A 21,352-nucleotide genomic window follows, 5' to 3' on the forward strand; every position below is an offset into this window, starting at 1 on the left:
ATCAAGTAGCACAGGACAAGGCAAAAGGGGGGCACCTCAATTGCCTGGAACCCCTGGGAAATTAGCTGCTCAAATTAATTAATTTATGAAGAATAACATTTAAGCCAAGTCCCAAAATATCATTTAATCATGATTTTTTCCGTTAAGTATTATCAAAAATTTTACTCCCCAAATATTACACTGTTTTCTGATTACATGGGTATAAACTTGAGTACTCACTTGATGACTTGGGACCTGGTTATAGATGACTAATTTTACCATGCAGTTGGATAGGAGTCACTCCAGAAGACTTATTTTAGTTTGTTTTCTTTAAATAGTCCCTGATGTCAACTTTTCAAGTAAACTTTATTAAACACTTAAGGAAATAAAAGTACAGTAACGACAAAACAGTCAACCTACAAAATAAAACTTCTGACCCTGTAACTGTTCACTAAACTCAGATTTCCTCTCAAGTTCTCTAAGGGAATCCAGAACGTTTTTTCCTTTGTGCTTAGGCCAGACTTTTAAAGGAGGCAGCTAGGCGCAGTAGTGCCACAAGAGGCATGAGGACTTAAGCTAAGAGACACAAACTTAAAGGGTAAGATGGTCTGCTTCTACAGCTGCCCTATCCTCCATACAAGAAACTTGAGGGGTTCCATCTTATATTTCACAAATGTTAACAGCAATGGAATCAAAATGAGAGAACTCTTAGAGAAAAGTGAAATTTCAGAGTCATTAGATGTCCTTCCTTAGAGGTGATCTTCCCTCACAATATATAGTTCAAATGTTAGTTAAATTTAAAAGCAGAGTGACTTCTCATTTATTTTCTCATCAAATGTTTCTTCCTTCATCTTTAGACAACTCTGTGTAAAATAGTTTTCTCTTAGCCTGAACTGAAATCTGTCTATCTATAGTTTATATCTTTCCTACTCTTCCTCTTCCTCAATAAAACAAACAAACAAAAAATACCTGGGACCACAAAGAACATAATTGCAAGATTACCTCCTCTTCCACAGCCTTACAGATATTTATAAAAATAGATGGCATGCTGCTGACTATTCTCTTTTTTATGACATAAATTATACATAGCATGACATAAAATTGACTCAATATGTGCCTTTCTGAACAGGTCTCCATTCTAATTATTATTTCGAACAGCAATGAAGATAAGCTTACAAATTCAAATTCTGACTACTGCACAATAAATTTCAAAAAGACAACTCAGCTCAATAAAATCAGGTATCTGTCTAGAACTATTCATTTGTCAGAGTCATGATTTCATGGGAGTTCAAAAGACCTATTTCGTCCTATTTCACAGTAAAGTAACCCTGGATTGAGATTTACAACAAAATCAAAACACAAAAGACATTACTTGGTAAAGTCCTCAAAGTAGATTTTATTTATACATTTCTTCAAATGACTGTGGAACTTTTAAAAACCCCTCCCCCAAATGTGACAATTTATGGACAGTGGTGGGAACCAGGGGTCTTTGAAGAAAGCGAATACAAAGACATTGGTGCTGTGCCAGCTCCCTGAGCTAACACCAAGAAGCCAATTTATTTTATAATCTTAAAGAATCTTATATGTGGATATGTTTGAATTGGCCCTCTGAGAATTGTTCAAATAAAGGAAACATTATGGAAAAGAGACTGGTTTCCAAAATTTGCAGTCTCTGAAAATAAAACTTCAAAAATGTATGTCTGAAAAGATCTGCAAGGCTTGGTACAGTGTTTATCTATGAAGAGAACCAATAACCCATTGACTTCAGAACTCAAAATAATCTAAAAAATACTTTAAATGGCATGGCATTAGTGACATTTTTTTCAAAATATTTAGTTTAAAAGAAATCTGATAAAATTGTTCTCACCCTATGAAAAGACCTAATCCCTTTCTAAAACAAAAATAGGATTTGCAAGAGAAACAACACTGTACAATTCACTGGTAAATTAAGATTTCCGAGGCTGTAAGAAATGGGGCCAAAACAAGTCACACTCAAAAAGGGATGATTAACACAAGAAATGTGCTATAAGTAAAGTGCATGAAAGGAAGCCTGCTCAGCTAAATGAAGTAGACAAAGGTCAGAAGTCAAGGGTCATTCGCCAGAGCGGCAGCAGGCTCGAAAACCACACTGCAAATTCTGGCATCCACTGGCGGTGTCAGCATGAGGACCTGTATGAAAACAGAAAGGTGTGAAAGGAGGAATTTCTTATCACACAAAAATAATCTTGCTAATGAAAGAAGTAAAACACTTATTTTTTTTAGCTAGTAATATATTTGTAACATATAAGTAAAATCCCATGAGTGTATAAAATTATTCAGCACAAAAATCGCCAACAGCAGTTTGACTTTAACTAATATAGGTAAATGAAAAAGAAGAATAAAAAGAAGTAATTTTTTGGCAACAATCTTACAAAATAAAAAATCCAAGAAGAAAAGAGATAACCCACAGAAGCAAGACTGCCAGGATAACTTCACAATGGATTTCTTGTATCATGAACATCTTTCCTAGAAATATAATTAAGGCAAAAACAACCTTATCTGTAATAGATAAGCTAAAGAATCCAGTATTGAGCAATTATAATAAATATTATATTCAAAACTTTTGTTAAAAATAAACTATGTAGATACAGCCTTAACATATTTGCCATATTGTTATTTAACATCTGTACCCAAAATAAGTCATGTGATAGGGTTAGATGAAATTATCTTCCAGAATCAAATATGTAATGAATGAATCATTAAAAACATATCTAAGACATAATAAAAATTATGATCCAATTACAAAGAAAAGTAATAATACATTTGTGGAATAACTGACATTTTATTCCAATCACATTATGCTACCCAGACACTAGATTAAAAGATCCATTAGGAAACATAGCTGAGAATTAGAAAGTATCAAAGAGATATCATGGCGCATATTCAAATGTCAAGTACTCTGAATGAATCACAGTTTTCATAAAGGCGAGCAAATGTGGAAAAAGACATTTTAACTATATTGAAGCCTTTCAGTATGTCTGCACCATGAACAAAGTTAATTAGTTCTTTCATCAATTAGAACCAAAATACTTGCATTTTTGATATGCAAGGACCATAAAAGTGCATGAAATATATTTTTATTATAGAAAATAATATTTATTTTATCAAATGGATTATAATTGAAAAATCATAGTACCCTGGAATGATATCAAGACTTTAACTTAGAAAAATATGTTAAATTAGCTTTGTTTGTCTTTTGAAGTAGCAATCCATTGCAAAAGAAGGCAATTATGCTAATACCAACATAAGAAAATAACTACTTGCAAATAAACACATAGAACACACTTATTTACCAGAATTTAACTTTTTTTTGTATTCCTGAAATGGCAATATACAAAATACAAAGGACTAATTTCTTAGGGTATATAATCAATGAAGTATAGCATTCATATATTTCACTAATGGAAATAATAATGTATCTTTAAGTAAGAAAAGAAACTAATGAACTTTACAAGCATAGCGGAACTGCAATAGCTTACGATTTCATTTATTTTCAAATGCTTATGCTTAACTTTTAAAGTAATATAATGCCTGGGATACAGGGAGCAGGTATGAGAATGGGCAATAGTATATCAAAAAAGATTGACCACAGGTTTATAACTGCTGAAGGCAATGATCCATAAAACTTCTTTATATTATGTTTAAATATTTAAAATGTTCCATAATAAAAGTTAAGTCATTTCAAATATAAAATTGAATTACCACAAGCTTATTTTTTATTTAATCAAAATTAAAATCTATTCTATTTTGAAAATGAAAAGTTAAATGTGTCAAATACTTAAAATTCATAAAGTAGCATTTTTGTTAAGACTAGTTTCTCTTAAGACACAATGCTAGTCATCTTAATCAAAGAGTCAAAATGAAATTTCTTAGTACATATTATCAGATATTTATTAGAAATGCTCTAGTGGTTTGAAAATCTTCTCGCACTGACAACCTTTGACCTGGTTCTCCCTTTGAATACATTTTCAGCTTTAACTGATATTCCCCACCTTCCCTTCTTAGCTTGCCTTTCCTCACCCCTTGCACTGGTTACTGCTTTGCCTGCCAATCACCTAGTAGAGCCTTTCTCCAAGAGCCAATCTCCTACCTCACTATCATTGCCCTGCCCTGACACAGTCCCTGTGATGAAACGCTTTAAACTGGTGGCTTTTGCAAAAACATATCTATCATTTTCTCAGTATATAATTCTATTCTAACTTTTTTGGAAGGGAGAAGTATGAGGAAAGAGACATGGAGACTTGGGTACAATATTCCAAACTGAAACTCCCTACAATACTTCAAAATGTCTATACTCCTATTTTTAAAAGGACAGAAAGGTAAGGAAGAAATTTTATACTGAAATCAGTGGCCTAGGGAAAAATCATAAGCGATGGCTGAAAGCAATCAAAGTAAGTATGCTACTGGTTTTCAAGAGAGAAAATTAAATGTGAGCCTCAAAGGAGCCAACTGGATCAAGGAATCTAATCAAAAGATTCATATTTTTCCAAACACAGGCATACTTCATTTAATTGTGCTTCACTTTATTGCACTTTGCAGATACTGCATTTTTTACAAGCTAAAGGTGTGTGGCAACCTTGCACTGAGCAAGTCTATTGGCACCATTTTTCCAAGAGCATTTGCTCACTTCTTGTCTCTCTGGCACATTTTGGTAATTCTCACAATATTTCAAGCGTTTTCATTATTATTATATTTGTTATGGTCATCTGTGATCAGTGATCTTTGATGTTACTACTATGACTCACTGAAGGCTCAGATGATGGTTAAAATTTTTTAGCAAAAAAGTATTTTTAAATTAAAGTATGTACATTGCTTTTCTTAGACAATGCTTTTGTACTTAATAGACTACAGTACAGTGCAAACATAACTTTTATGTACACTGGGAAACCAAAATATTCACGTGGCTCACTTTATTGCAATATTCACTTTATTATGGTGGTCAGGAACCAAACTCACAATATCTCCGAGGTATGCCTGTACCACACAGTTTTTCACCAATCTCCCCAAAAAACAGAGGCCCAAGATCCTCAGTCTCCACTCTGGTGACCTGAGTCACTTTTTGCTCTCAGAGTCTAAGGGATGGAAGTAGGGATAATATGAGAAGAAAAATGTAGGAATAAAAATATGTGTCCTATATTAGGTAGAAAGTAACCCTATCCTGATATCTGTCAGCATCTCCTTATTCATCACAAAACAAAGTTTACGCTCATATTGCTATAAAATGTGCTCCCTTTCTCAGATACACACCAGAATATCTTAGTTTCAATGGAAATCTAAGGGCATAAATTGTACTTAACCAACAACTGTAATACTAACTACCTCAAAACTACAATCCCATCATAAGGTGAATGACATTCCAGGTGACTGATCCTAAAAATCCATAAAAGTGATATCATCCATGAATGGGTTTTATTTTGTTGAAGGCCTAGGGCAAAGCAAAAGTGAAGACAACCGCTGTTTGTAAGTTAGTTTCATACTGTAGAAAACAGGGGAGAAAGCAATTTCCAAAGCATGGAAATCATAAGCAATGTTAACAGTTAAGACCCTTAAGCATCACAGAAGGACTATTTAGAAAAGGGAATAAATGGACAACAGAATAAACAGGCAACAGAAAAAGTGAGGTAGAATTGGAAAGAAACATGACTAAGATATGTTGGGTTGCCAAGTATCTCAAGTAGACGGTTGTGCTTCCACAGACATGGAATTTCAAAGGTAAACATTTGACTTATCACCAGTAAATGTCGATCTTGATATGAGATAATAAACCCAATGGTTATAATAGATGAGGGCTAAATTACGGTAAAGGATAATAAAACAGAAAAATAACATTTGCATAATCATTAAATAAAATCTTTAAACGCATGGTAAAAATAAATTTTGTAAGAAAGCATTTTTTAAAATATTAATTAAGAAGAGCTATAATGGTAGCTATTGTTATTTTCCCAAATTTTTATTACTGGTTTGATTTTCCTAGATTTTAAGCATATTACTTATGCCGTATATCTGCACTTACCTTCACTTACCTTTAATTCCTCTTTAACTTAAATTAGAAACATAAGAGAGCAAATCATCTGAAACTGTGTCACCTGCTATGATCTAATCTATCTTAATTCATAAATTAAACATACATTGAAATGCAAATCAGTACAAGTTTATTTGCTATCATTGTTCAAATGTTCTTCAGAGCTCTCAAACTAGGCAATTCCACCTAACACTTCCTAAATGACAAGGAATTTTTTAAATGTTATGGCTAAGGAGCCTTTTTTTATACTTAAATCTTAACTTTATCAATCAAATAACAAATTTAAGTGTCATGAAGAATCATTAAGAAGAATAAAAATGGCATTTTATGTTAATGCTTAGTACAGTATCTTGCTCACAGCAGACACTGTTTGAATATCTGATTACTAATTTATCTTCTCCAAAATCTCTGTTAATGTTCAGGAAATAGAAAATTTTGTTTTACTTATCACTTTTTAGTTAATGAATATTATTTATCAGCATTTACTTCTTTTAGTTAGTAACCTGGTAGTTAACTATGTAAACTCTCTTTCGACAAAATACATTTTTAGTTAAGGTGTTACTCTCAAATGTTAAAATATAATGTGTCACCTAAATATGCTCCCTATTAGTTTAAGAACATGTATAAAAATATTGACTACTTTCAGAAATAATAAAAATAATAATAAAAAGGGAGCTAAATATTTACAGTCACTAAGTATTTATTGTACAAGTTGAATTGTAATAAAAGATACTGGATGAATCCCGTGTCATCTTGCAAAACTGGATACAATGCAACTTTATTCTAACACTTTCTAGTGTCCATATGGCCTTTTAAGGAAAAGATTGTATCAGGGCATTGGTTTAAGAGCAACTGGCTGGAACTCTGGAACATAAGTTCACATGACAAGTCACCCTGTAAACTTTAAAGGATTTCCATTTCCCCCAAATCATGCTTTAAGAAGCTGTAAAAGGAGACTTGGTATTGGATTATACAAGCACGGTCAATTTATTTTCAAACATTTTAAAGTCAGATATATTCATTAAAATTCATTTATTGAAAATTACCACTCATTTATCAAAAAAATCTTAACATTCAACAAAAAGAATGTAGCAGCTCCTTTGGAACACTTTAATATTTATATATTCAAAACCAGTCAAGATGAAAGGAATTCTAACATACTAACAAAGTGCAAAAGTTTTTAAGTATTTAACTTTATCCCAACACCTAAATTATTTCAAGAAGGTTTTTTAAAAACACACACACACACACAAAAGTAGTAGGCAGATGGTAAAAATGAAGTGAAACCCAATCCCCCCACCAATCCAAAAACATCTATATACCCCAAAATAAGTATAACAAATTAGGTTCTGAGATTTATTCCCACCAGCATAACTTATGCTGAAATCAGTGTAGACAATTCAAATGCAACCTACCAATAAGGTGTTTTTCTTACAAAAAATAATTGCTTACTGATTACTTTTCATAGTATATCCTATAAGCCTTAGTAAGTACAACAGTGAACCTACAATGACATAACCGTGTATTAAAAATATATATATATATATCTTCATTGCATCCCCAAAAGAAGCAAGGGCTGCACTGTAGCACTCACACTTTCTTTTGTACACTTAGCAGGTTACAACTAAAATGACATTAATTTTCCCCATTCCTTCTTATACACTAAAGGCAACAGAGAGCAAAGAAATGCTTGAAGTTAGTGTTGCTATTTCAAGAACATGGGAGGTCATCTCCTGCATCACCAATGTGATTCAAGAAACAAAAGAGCTGCCATCTCCTGTCTCTTCATATGCATTTTAAGAAAAATCTAATCTCTGAGAAACAGCAGATTTGCTAACTTCTCTGCCTACAGGTATGTCGTTAAAGAAGATACTATTCCTCTAGTCTTGCTGACGTCTGTCAATTTTTCTGCCTGAGAGACTCCGTTTATCTTCCCATGATCTTAAGATGAACTGGACTCTCAAAAATAACAATACATAATGTAAAAAGACACAGTAGAATCTGAACCATGTAAATTTTTTCCAATTATAAATACATGAGGTTGACTTGCTTACTAATAATTGAGGAGCGGCTTTTTATGCTTCAGGACTTCAGTCTCTACCAGTGATTATCAAATGCCCAACAGGGCACTGAAGGTACTTTGAAAAAGCACATTAAACAGTCCCATTGCAGGGCAGGAATAGGCTTAAAAAATAAAACAAAACAAAAAAATCAAGAAATGCTTACCTGATGATTGTTAAAAGTAGGTTCAGGGCTCAATCTCCATAATACTATAGGAATTTTAATCACATTTAAAGCACCTCAGACTCTTCCCAATACCACACTCACCATCCTCCTCAATCTTCCAAGAGATTTATTTGGAACCAGATTCAGGGTCCCTGAGGAGTACACATTACCAAAGTCCTCCTTTTTCTACTACATTATGAAGTTTTCTTGTCCTACAAGAAAACTGACTCTATCATCCCTAAGAATTAGGTGTATCTAGAACAGCAATACTCTGTATTGTTAATGAGTGCTCTTTCACTCTAGAGGAATTTCCCAAAATTTTATAAGAATTTTAGTAATTCTATAAAAACTTGTCACTTTGGATTGATTAAACTATGACATATTTCTAAAATCTGGCAGAATGGATAGTTGAGATATCTCTCCAAAAGAAAACTTATCTTTAGAAAGATAAGAAAGCTTATCTTTCAGACTAAACCTGAAAGTAAAAATGTTTGGTAATTAGAAATCTAGAAAACAAAATAGAAACCCTAAGAATTTTCAGAACTGTTAAAAAATTTTAAATCAACTCCTCCAAAATTATCCCATTGTTAAAAGGCATTACCGTTAATGTTGTCACAGTAGTAAAAGTATTCATCATTTAGAGAAGGACATGCTGAAACCAAATCCTGCAGGCCTGCACCAGTTACAGTAAGACAACCAGAGAGATTAAGGTGCTCCAAATAAGGTAGCCCTCCTCCCAGAGTCAAAACCCTGTAAGAGAAGCAATTCAACAATTAGAATATATTAACAATTAAAATGTATTGTAAAATCTATGAAAACTTAGGTATGCCTATGGCCCAATGGACTATTAACAGACCTTTCAATTTGGCAATGAAAAATTAAAGTATCTCTACAAAACATGAAAACTAACTTCATCCTTAGGCAGGATACATTGAACAGAGACATTTCTGAAGACATTCAATAAACAAGTCTATGAAATGTTCTTTATAAGAACATTACAGTAACTCAGTTCTTACAGGAAGGAAGTAATGAATCCTGGAATTGTAATCTTCACTCACCTACTAAACTGTCTAAGTAAAAATTATCAAGAAAATTACTAAAGTTTGGCAGTTCCTCAAAGAGTTAAGGAATCAGCATATACCCAAGAGAAGTGAAAACATATGTTCACAGAAAAACTTGCAAACAAATGTTCACAGCAGGATTATTCATAATATCCAAAAAGTGGAAACAATCCAAATGTCCACTAACCAATGAGTGGATAAACAAAATTTAGTATAAATATCATGTAGCCATAAAGAACTGATACATGTTACAGCATGCATGAACCTTGAAAACACTGCTAAGTGAAAAAAATCATACACAAAAGACCACATACTATGTAATTCTACTTATATGAAATGTCCAAAATAAGCAGAATAGACAGACAAAGTAAATTAGTGGCTACCAGGGGCTAGGGGCAAAGAGGAATGAAGAATGACTGCTAATGAGTATATGGTTTCTTTTTGGTTTAATGAAAATGTTTCTAATTTGATAGTGGTAATGGTTGCCAACCTTGTAAGTATACTAAAACCACTGATTTGTACCCTTTAAAAGAATGAATTTAATGTGAATTTCATTTTAGTAAAAATGAAAACATTGCTTTTCATGGCATACCCTAGAAGAATTTTAAAAAACAATTTATATAAGCAGAATAAAATGAGAAATTGACTGAAATGACAATGGCAGAGCTGAAAAATATCAAGAGCAAAACTGAGAACATCAATTTTCTCTATAGAGCAGCAAAAACTGGGAACACTAGAGACAGTCTATCTTGACAGCACTATCCAAAAACTAATACAATAAATTTTGTAAAAAAACAAATAGAATGATTATGCAGATACACGGAAATTAGGAAGTAAAGGTAAGTAAAAGTATGTAAACTACTGAGATTAGAATAAACTATGGAAATATTTATATATTCAGTGAGAGGCACTGATGGACAAAGATTAGTACATACATTTTAATGTTTTGTCATTGCATGTTTAAAAGAAAAACCTGGTCTATCAAAAAGAGCTTATCAAGACCCTAATACACGTGACAGATTTAAATGCATATTTCTCCTTATATTTTGACTGAAAAAGACTGACTTTTTCTTAAATCATAGATTCCCTGATCCACTCCCACAGTTTAAATTAATAACAGTGGCAGTTCAGAACTTCAGTGGCTTGACTGGGCCACAGTAATTACAAATAGACATCTTTAAAGGAAGACTATTGTTTAAAGTTTATTGATTCTTTTTTTCCTATAAAGTTGAATAGCTCAGAATAAAAAATAAAACAGCTTCTAAAAAGTGGTCTAAAAGATCTCAGAAGATATCTCAATGCAGAAACTGCTTCATGTTCTAAAACTTAAAAATGTTCAGTACACTGAGGACAGACTTCATGGAATATAAAACTTCGTATCACAGATACACTTGAGTAAACTGTATATGCATTCACTGGCCTCACTGAGTCTAGTGGGGTATCAAACAAGACAAAAGTAAACAAGCAGTTATAATATCATATGATGAATGCTCTCCTGGGAACGCATTTAAGGGCCTTGGTGGAGGGAGGGGGACAGGGGTCACAAAAGGTTTCCCTTAAAAAGTGACATTTAAACTGGAATGGAGGTAGAAACGAACAGAAGTTAGCCAATAAACGTTTGTCAGAGAGAGAGCAAATGCAAATGTATGAAGACAGAGAAATACACTACAGGCATACCTCAGAGATATTGCAGGTTGAGTTCCAGACCACCACAATAAAGCGAATATCACAATAAAGCAAGCCACACAAATTTTTTGGTTTTCTAGTGCATATAAAAAAGTTATGTTTACATTATACTGTAGTCTATTAAGTATGCAATAGCAGTATGTCTAAAAAACTATATGCATACCTTAATTAAAAACTTTATTTTATTGCTAATTGCTAAAAATACTTATTGTATCATCTGAGCCTTCAGCAGCAAGTCATAATCTTTTTGCTGGTGGAGGGTCTTGCCTCCATGTTGACGGCTGCTGACTGATCGAGGTGGTGGTTGAAGGCTGGGGTGGCCGTGGCAGTTTCATATAATAAGACAACAATGAAGTTTTTTTTGCTACATTGACTGACTCTTCCTTCCACGAATGATTTCTCTGTAGCATTTTACCCTACTTCTGTCAAAATTGGAGTCAATTACTTTCAAACCCTGACACTGCTTTAACAATTAAGTTTATGTAATATTCTAAATCTTTTGTTGCCACTTCAACAGTCTTCACAGCATTTTCACCAGGAGTAGATTCCATCGGAAGAAACCACTTTCTTTGTTCAACCATATGAAACAACTCCTTATCCATTAAAGTTTTATCACAGATGTAATTCAGTCACATTTTCATACTCTACGTTGAATTCTAGTTTTCTTGCTATTTCTAATCTGCAGTTACTTCCTCCAGTGAAGTCTTGAACCCCTCAAAGTCATTCATGAGGGTTGTAATCAATTTCTTCTAAAATCCTGTTAATGTTGATATTTTGATATGTTCCCAGGAATCACAAATGTTCTTCATCGCATCTACAATGGTGAATTCTTTCAAGAAGGTTTTCAATTTACTTTGCCCAGCTGCCTCAGAGGAATCACTACCTAAGGCAGCTACATAGCCTTACAAAATGTATTTCTTAAATAGTAAAACTTGAAAGTTGAAATGCCTCCTGGATCAATGGGCTGCAGAATGGATGTTGTGTTAGCAGGCATGAAAACAACATTAATCTCAGGGACTTCCCTGGTGGCGCAGTGGTTAAGAATTGCCTGCCAATGCAGGGGACACGGGTTCGATCCCTGGTCCGGGAAGATCCCACATGTCATGAAGCAAGTAAGCCCGTGCACCACAACTACTGAGCCTGCACTCTAGAGCCCACGAGCCACAACTACTGAGCCCATCTGCCCCAACTACTGAAGCCCGCATGCCTAGAGCCTGTGCTCTGCAACAAGAGAAGCCACTGAAATGAAAAGCCCGCGCACTGCAACAAAGAGTAGCCCCTGCTCACCACAACTACAGAAAGCCCGTGCACAGCAACAAAGACCCAACACAGCAAAAAATAAATAAATAAATTTATAAAACAAACAACAACAAAAAACATTAATCTCATGGTACATCTCCATCAGAGCTCTTGGGTGACCAGGTACATTATCTCTGAGCAGTACTTTGAAAGGAACCTTTTTCTCCCTAAGCAGTAGGTCTCAACAGTGGGCTTAAAAAGTCAGTAAATCGGGCTTCCCTGGTGGCGCAGTGGTTCAGAGTCCGCCTGCCGATGCAGGGGACAGGGGTTCGTGCCCCGGTCCGGGAAGATCCCACATGCCACGGAGTGGCTAGGCCCGTGAGCCATGGCCGCTGAGACTGTGCGTCCAGAGCCTGTGCTCCACAACGGGAGAGGCCACAACAGTGAGAGGCCCGCGTACCGCAAAAAAAAAAAAAAGTCAGTAAATCATGTTGTAAACAGATGTGCTGCCATCCAGGCTTTGTGGTTTCATTTACAGAGCACAAGCAGAGTAGGTTTAGCATCATTCTTAAGGGCCCTAGGATTTTCAGAATGGTAAATAAGCACTGGCTTCAACAAAGTCACCAGCTGCATTAACCCCTAACAAAAGAGTCAGCCTGTCCTTTGAAGCCAGGCACTGACTTCTCCTCTGTACTCACCTTGCACTTTTATGATATGGCTTCTTTCCTTAAATCTCATGAACCAACCTCTGCTCGCTTCCAACTTTTCTTCTGCAGCTTCCTCACCTCAGCCTTCACAGAACTGAAGAGAGTTATTAGGGTCTTGCTGTGAATTAGGCTTTGGCTTAAAAGAATACTGTGGCTAGTTTGATCTTCTATCCAGACCACTAAAACTTTCTCCTTATCAGTAAAAAGGCTGTTTTGCTTTCTTATCATTCATGTGTTCAGTGGAGTAGCACTTTTAATTTCCTTCAAGAACTTATCCTTTGCTTTTACAACCTGGCTAACTGTTTGGTGCAAAAGACCTAGCTTTCAGCCTATCTTGCTTGGCTTTTGACGTGCCTTCCTCACTAAGCTTAATCATTTCTAGATTTTGATTTAAAGTGAGAGATGTGTGACTCATTTTCCTTGAATATTTAGAGGCCACTGTAGGGTTATTAATTGGCCTAATTTCAATACTGTTGTGTCTCAGGAAATAGGGTGGCAGGAGAAGATGGAGAGAGATGGGAGAATAGCCAGTTGAAGCAGTCAGAACACACACAGTATTTATCGATTAAGTTTGCCATCTTATATGGTTTGTGGCACTCCAAAACAATTACAGTAGTATCATCAGAGATCATTGATCACAGATCACCATTACAAATATAATAATAATGGAAGTTTGAAATATTGAAGAATTAAAGTGTGACACAAAGACGTGAAGCAAGCAAATACCGTTAGAAAAATGACACTGACAGACCTGCTCAATACAAGGTTGCCACAAACCTTCAATTTGTATAAAACGCGATTATCTGCAAAGCACAATAAAGCAAAGTACAATGAAACAAAGTATGCCTGTATACCTGGAGGAAATGAAAATAGCTGAGTATGGTTAAAGAAAGGATGGTTTTGTGTGTTTGTGTGTTATGTTTATGTTTACCTACTTGCTATCTCTTTTTTTGGCAGAGGTGAAGATGTGAGGAAGTAAAAGGAAGAGATTTAAAGAAGGTAACAAGATATAAACTACAGAGGCAAGCAAGGGCCAAAAATCTGAACTTTAACCAAAGGGCAGTAAGACTCACTGAAACGCTTAAAGGAGTAATAACAAGTAATAAGAAATGCATACTAGAAAGATCACTCTAGTCTACTTTTTATCACCAATACCCAAGTATGTCAGGCACAGGCCTACACAGTAAAATGCAAAATACATTCTCTGCCCTCAAAGAAAGAAAGAAACACTTAAACAAAGTATTAATAATGCATGCAATAAGAAAAAAAGTTTTAGAAATATATACAAGTTACAGAAATAATACAGACCAGGGAGTGATTCAAAGCAGTAATCTTTAAAAGACTAGAACAAAATCCAGAATTCAACAATGTATAATTCACATTATCTGGTATCCAATCAAAAACTACTAAACACTCAAAGAATCAGAAAAAAAAATCAATAGAAACAGACCAATAAATGATAAAGATGATGAAATTAGTAGATAATGACTTTAAAACAGATTTCATATTTTAAATATGCTCAAGGATTTAAAAGAAAATATGAACATAATGAAACAAAAAACATGTCTATATATTAGTATGTTTTTATGTTTTAATATATTTACATACATTATTAATGTGCTTATATGTGTGTGTATATGTATATATCAGGGAGGATCATGAGTGTACCAAATGAAACTTCTAGAGATGAAAAATACAATATCTGAAATAAAAAATACACTGAATGAGATTAGCAGTGATTAGACATTGCAAAAATTAGTGGACTTGAAGAACAACCAGATTAACCAAAATGAAGCACCAAGAGAAAAAAGAACAAAAACAGTAAGGAAAAAAAAAGCTCTGGTGTTATGGTTTGAATTGTGTCCCCTCCCTCCCCCATCAAAAAAAGATACGTTGAAGTCTTAACCCTCAGTATCATAAATGTGACTTTAGTTGGAAATACGGTCTTTGCAGATTTAATGAAGTTAAGATCAGGTCATTAGGGTGGGCCTTAATCCAATATGACTGATGTCCTCATAAGAAGAGGGATATTTAGACACACACATACACACACACACACACGGATAATGCCATGTGAAGACTCATAGATATACAGACACAAAAAGGAGATGGCCGTGTGAAGACTGAGGCAGAGATTGGGGTTATAGTGCCACAAGCCAAGCAACACCTGGGTCTATGAGAGGTTTTAAGAGTTAAGAAAGGATGCTCCCTTAAAGGTTTCAGAGGGAACATGGTTTGGCCAACACCTTGATTATAGAACTCTAATCTCCAGAACTCTAAGAGAATAAATTTCTATCATTCTAACCACCTAGCTTGTGGTACTTTGTCATCACAGTCCAGGGAACTATTACACTAAAGTGACCTATAGTACAGTACCAAGAAGTCTGACATACATGGAAGTCCCAGCAAGAAGCAGGGGTAAGAGAATAGGGAGGAGAGAAAAAGTACTTGAGGAAATAATGGCTGAATTTTGTTTTTCAATTTTATGAAAGCTAGGAATAACATATCCAAGAATCTCAATAAACCCCAAGCAAGATAACAATGAAGATAACCACACCAAGGCATACCATATGCAAACTCATTAAAAGCAGAAATAAAATTTTAAAACAGCTAAAGAAAAAACACATAATATATGGAAGAACAAAGATAAAAATGTAATACAATTCTCACAAATGATGCAAGCTGAAAGACAATGTAACATCTTAAAAGTGCTAAAACAAAACTACCAACTTAGAATTCTATACACAGTGAAAATCTTTCTAAAATGAAGGTGAAATAAAGAGTTTCTCAGACAAGAGCTCAAAGTTTACTGACAAAAGACTTAACAGTACAAAAAACTACAGAGTACTCTGCAGGCAAAAGAAAAACAATACCAAATGGAAACATGAAACTGCACAAAAGAATGAAGAATGGCAAAAAAGGTGCAATAAGAGTTCTTTGTTAATTTTTTTCTAAAGACAATTGTTTGGGACTTCCCTGGTAGTCCAGTGGTTAAGACTTCACCTTCTAACACAGGGGGTGCGGGTTCAATCCCTGGTCAGGGAGTTAAGATCCCACATACCTCGTGGCCAAAAAAAAGACAATTGTTTAAAGAAAAAATACTAGCAATGTATTATGGGGTTTAAAACATATATAGAAATAAAATATATAACAAAAACAGCACAAAGAATGGGGAGGGGAACAGGCAATTACTGTTTTAAGATTCTTACATTCTATGTTAAGTGATATAATACTGTTTGAAGGTAGAAAGCAATTAGTTAATAATGCATATACAAAAGCATAAAACAGTAATTATAAATCCACGTTAAAGGGCACACAATGTATAAAGATGTAACCTGTACCAATAACAATATAAAGGAGATGAGACAGAGATGTCAAGAGTAGAGTATTTGTACATGATTGAAACTAAGCTGGTTGTCAAACTAGGGTGTTTTAAGTTCAAGATGTTAATTGTATCCCTAAGGTAGCAACTAAAAAAATAACTTTAAAAAACAAAGAAAATGGAGAAAAAAGGAATCAAATGGTATATTACAACAAAACAAAACATAAAAAGAGGAAGTCACTGAGAAAATGAGGAACAAAAGCATGTAAAACATAAGGAAAAGAAATAGATAAATGGCATAAGTAAAGTCTCCTTTATCAGTAACTACTTTAAAAATGAATCCATCAAATTCTCCTCCTGAAAAGCAGAGATTAACAGACTATATTAAAAATTTTTTAACTTCAGAATTTTAAAAACATGATCCATCTATATACTCTTTCTTAGAGACCTCACTTTAGATGCAAAAACACTAAGAGGTTAAAAGTAAAAGCATGAGAAAAGATACTCCAAGCAAAAAGTAACCAAAAGGGGGGAGTTCCCTGGCAGTCAAGTGGTTAAGACTCCATGCTTCCACTGCAGGGGGCACAGGTTCAATCCCTGGTCAGGGAACTAAGATTGTGCATGCCACACAGTGAGGCCAAAAAAACAAGGTAACAAAAACAGAGCAAGAGTGGCTATAATACTGCGAAACAAAAAAGACTTTAAATTTTTAAATGTTTACAAAAGGCAAAGGGTATTAGGATATTATATATTGGTAAAAGGTGTACCCCACCAAGATTAAAAAAAAACTGAGAACATATACACACTTAACAACAGAGCCCCAAAATATATAATACAAAATTGATAGAACTAAAGGGAAAAATGAAAAGTCCTACAAAAATAGTCAGAAATACAATACCCCAATTTCAATAATGGATAGAACAAGTGGACAGAAGATCAAGAGGGAAATAGAGAACTTGAACTACACTATTAACAGATTAGTCCTACCAAACATATAGAGAACATTCCGGTTAAAAACAGCAGAATACACATTCTTCTCAAGTGCACATGGAATACTCAGACCACGTTTGGCCACAAAAAAAAGACTTAATAAATTTTAAAAGGTTGAACTCATAGAAAGTAACTTTGTTTCTTGGAAAAGATCATCAAAAACTGACAAACATTTAGTTAGTATAACTAAGAAAAAAAGAGGACTCAAATTACCAATGTAAGAAATGAACATTAGGGGACTTCCCTGGTTGTGCAGTGGTTAAGAATCCGCCTGCCAAAGCAGGGGACACGGGTTCAAGCCCTGGTCTGGGAAGATCTCACATGCTGCAGAGCAACTAAGCCTGTGCACCGCAACTACTGAAGCCCATGCTCTGCAACAAGAAATGCCACTACAGTGAGAAGCCTGCGCAATGCAACGAAGAGTAGCCTCTGCTCCCCACAACTAGACAAAGCCCACGTGCAGCAACGAAGACCCAACACAGCCAAAAATACATAAATTAATTTTTTAAAAATCAGTTTTATTTCTATATGCTAGCAATGAACAATCTGAGAAAGAAATTAAGAAAATTCCATTTAAAATAGCATCAAAAAAATTAAAATACTTAAGAATTAACTAAGGCAAAAGACTTGTACACTGAAAACTGCAAAACACTGCTAAAGAAATTAAAGAAAAAATGACAACAAGGACTCAAATACTTGTATGCCAATATTCACAGCAGCATTATTCACAACAGCTAAAAGGGAGAACAATCCAAGTGCCTATCGATGATGACATCAATGACAAACGGATAAACAAAATGTGGTACATAAATACAGAATATTATTCAGCTATAATAAGGAATGAACTTCTGATACATTCTACATCATGAATGAACCTTGAATACATTATGCTAAGTGAAATAAGCCAGACAGAGAGGACAAGTATTGTATGTTTCCCCTTACATGACGTATCTATGTTGTATAAATAATGCAAATACATAGAGACAGAAAGTAAAACAGTAGGGAGCCCGGGAGGGTTGGAAGAGTAAGCAGTTACTGCTTGATAGTTACACTTTCTGTTGTGAGTGCTGAAAAAGTTTTGGAAATGTTTGCATGTTATACAACACTGTGAACTCAAGAGTGCCACTGAGCTGTACACTTAAAAGTCGTTAAAATGGGAGGACTGGTTCAAGATGGCAGAATAGAAGGACATGCTCTCACTCCCCCTCGCGAGAGCACCGGAATCACAACTAACTGCTGAAAACAACTGACAGGAAGACACTGGAACTCACCAAAAAAGATATCCCACATCCAAAGACAAAGGAGAAGCCACAGTGAGATGGTAGGAGGGTTGCAATCACAATAAAATCAAATCCCGTAACTGCTGGGTGGGTGACTCACAAACTGGAGAATACTTATACCACAGAAGTCCACCCACTGGAGTGAAGGTTCTGAGCCCCAAGTCACGCTTCCCAACCTCGGGGTCCAGCAACAGGAGGAGGAATTCCCAGAGAACCAGCCTTTGAAGGCTAGCAGGATTTGACTGCAGGACTTCAACAGCAACAGGGGAAAGAGACCCCACTCTTGGAGGCCACACACAAAATAGTGTGCGTATCGGGACCCAGGGGAAGGAGCAGTGACCCCATAGGAGACTGAACTAGACCTACCTGCTAGTGTTGGAGGGTCTCCTGCAGAGGCGGGGGGTGGCTGTGTCTCACCATGAGGACAAGGACACTGGCAGCAGTTCTGGGAAGTACTCCTTGGCATGAGCCCTCCCAGAGTCTGCCTTCAGACCCAGCAAATAGCCTGGGTAGGCTCCAGTGTTGGGTCGCCTCAGGCCAAACAACCAACAGGGAGGGAACCCAGCCCCTCCCATCAGCAGACAACTGGATTAAAGTTTTACTGAGCTCTCCCCACCACAGCAACAGCCAGCTCTACCCACCACCAGTTCCTCCCATCAGGAAACTTGCAAAACCCTCTAAGATAGCCTCATCCACCAGAGGGCAGACAGCAGAAGCAAGAAGAACTACAATCCTGCAGCCTGTGGAACAAAAACCACATTCACAGAAAGACAGACAAGATGAAAAGGCAGAGAGCTACGTACCAGATGAAGGAACAAGATAAAACTCCAGAAAAACAACTAAATGAAGTGCAGATAGGTAACCTTCCTGAAAAGAATTCAGAATAATGATAGTGAAGATGATCCAGGACCTCGGAAAAAGAATGGAGGCAAAGATCGAGAGGATGCAAGAAATGTTTAACAAAGACGTAGAAGAATTAAAGAACAAACAGATATAAACAATACAATAACTGAAATGAAAAAGGAACTAGAAACAACCAATACCAGAATAACTGAGGCAGGAGAACGGATAAGTGACCTGGAAGACAGAATGGTGGAATTCACTGCCACGGAACAGAAGAAAGAAAAAAGAATGAAAAGAAATGAAAACAGCCTAAGAGACCACTGGGGCAACATTAATAAATGCAATAACATTCACATTATAGGGGTCCCAGAAGGAGAAGAGAGAGAGAAAGGACCCGAGAAAATATATGAAGAGATTATAGTCGAAAACTTCCCTAACATGGGAAAGGAACTAGCCACCCAAGTCCAGGAAGCACAGAGACTCCCAGGCAGGATAAACCCAAGGAGAAACATGATGAGACACATAGTAAACAAATTGGCAAAAATTAAAGACACAGAAAAATTACTGACAGCAGCAAGGGAAAAATGACAAATAACATACAAGGGAACTCCCATAAGGTTAACAGCTGATTTCTCAGCAGAAACTCTACAAGCCAGAAGGGAGTGTCATGATATACTTAAAGTGATGAAAGGAAAGAACCTACAGCCAAGATTACTCTACCTGGCAAAGAAAGAAAATTACAGAAATATATCACTGATGAATATAGATGCAAAAATCCTCAACAAAATACTAGCAAACAGAATCCAACAACACATTAAAAGGATCATACACCATGATCAAGTGGGATTTATCCCAGTTCTGCAAGGATTCTTCAATATACGCAAGTCAATCCATGTGATACACCATATTAACAAACTGAAGAAGAAAAAGCATATGATCATCTCAATAGATGCAGAAAAAGCTTTTAACAAAATTCAACACCCATTTATGATCAAAACTCTCCAGAAAGTGGGCATAGAGGGAACTTACCTTAACATAATAAAGGCCATATATGACACACCCATAGCAAACATTGTTCTCAATGGTGAAAAACTGAAAGCACTTCCTCTAAGATCAGGAACAAGACAAGGATGTCCACTCTCACCAGTATTATTCAACATAGCTTTGGAAGTGCTAGCCAGGGCAATCAGAGAAGAAAAAGAAATAAAAGGAATACAAATTGGAAAAGAAGAAGTAAAACTGTCACTGTTTGCAGATGTCACGATACCATACATAGAGAATCCTAAAAAGGCTACCAGAAAACTACTAGAGCTAATCAATGAATCGGGTAAAGTTGCAGGATACAAAATTAATGCACAGAAATCTCTTGCATTCCTATACACTAATGATGAAAGATCTGAAAGAGAAACTAAGGAAACACTTCCATTTACCACTGCAACAGAAAGAATAAGATACCTAGGAATAAACCTACCTAGGGAGACAAAAGACCTGTATGCAGAAAACTATAAGACACTGATGAAAGAAATTAAATATCATACCAACAGATAGAGAGATATACCATGTTCTTGGATTGGAAGAATAAATATTGTGAAAATGACTATACTACCCAAAGCAATCTACAGATTCAATGCAATCCCTATCAAATTACCAATGGCGTTTTTTATGGAACTAGAACAAAAAATTTTTAAATTTGTATGGAGACACAAAAGACCCTGAATAGCCAAAGTAGTCTTGAGAGAAAAAAACAGAGCTGGAGGAATCAGACTCCCTGACTTCAGACTATACTACAAAGCTAAAGTAATCAGGACAATATGATACCGGCACAAAAACAGAAATACAGATCAATGGAACAAGATAGAAAGCCCAGAGATAAACCCACACACCTATGGTCAACTAATCTAATGACAAAGGCAGCAAGGATATACAATGGAGAAAAGACAGTCTCTTCAATAAGTGGT

At 35.4% G+C, this 21,352-nt stretch overlaps 1 protein-coding gene across 1 annotated transcript in view; it reads right to left on the bottom strand.

The window, feature by feature from the left end:
* Positions 1 to 1,355: 1,355 nt before the first annotated feature.
* Positions 1,356 to 21,352, bottom strand: part of FBXL5 (F-box and leucine rich repeat protein 5) — a 49,758-nt gene continuing 29,761 nt past the window's right edge. Inside the window, exons 10-11 of the mRNA XM_082633151.1 lie at positions 8,868 to 9,016; positions 1,356 to 2,148 (exon numbers count right to left, since the gene is read on the bottom strand). Of these exons, the coding sequence (XP_082489277.1) occupies positions 2,072 to 2,148; positions 8,868 to 9,016 (226 nt within the window). The 3' untranslated portion in view covers positions 1,356 to 2,071. The remainder of the gene's footprint in view (positions 2,149 to 8,867; positions 9,017 to 21,352) is intronic.

This window comes from Mesoplodon mirus (assembly GCF_964341445.2).
Source record: "Mesoplodon mirus genome assembly, chromosome: 2".
Lineage (NCBI taxonomy): Eukaryota > Metazoa > Chordata > Mammalia > Artiodactyla > Ziphiidae > Mesoplodon > Mesoplodon mirus.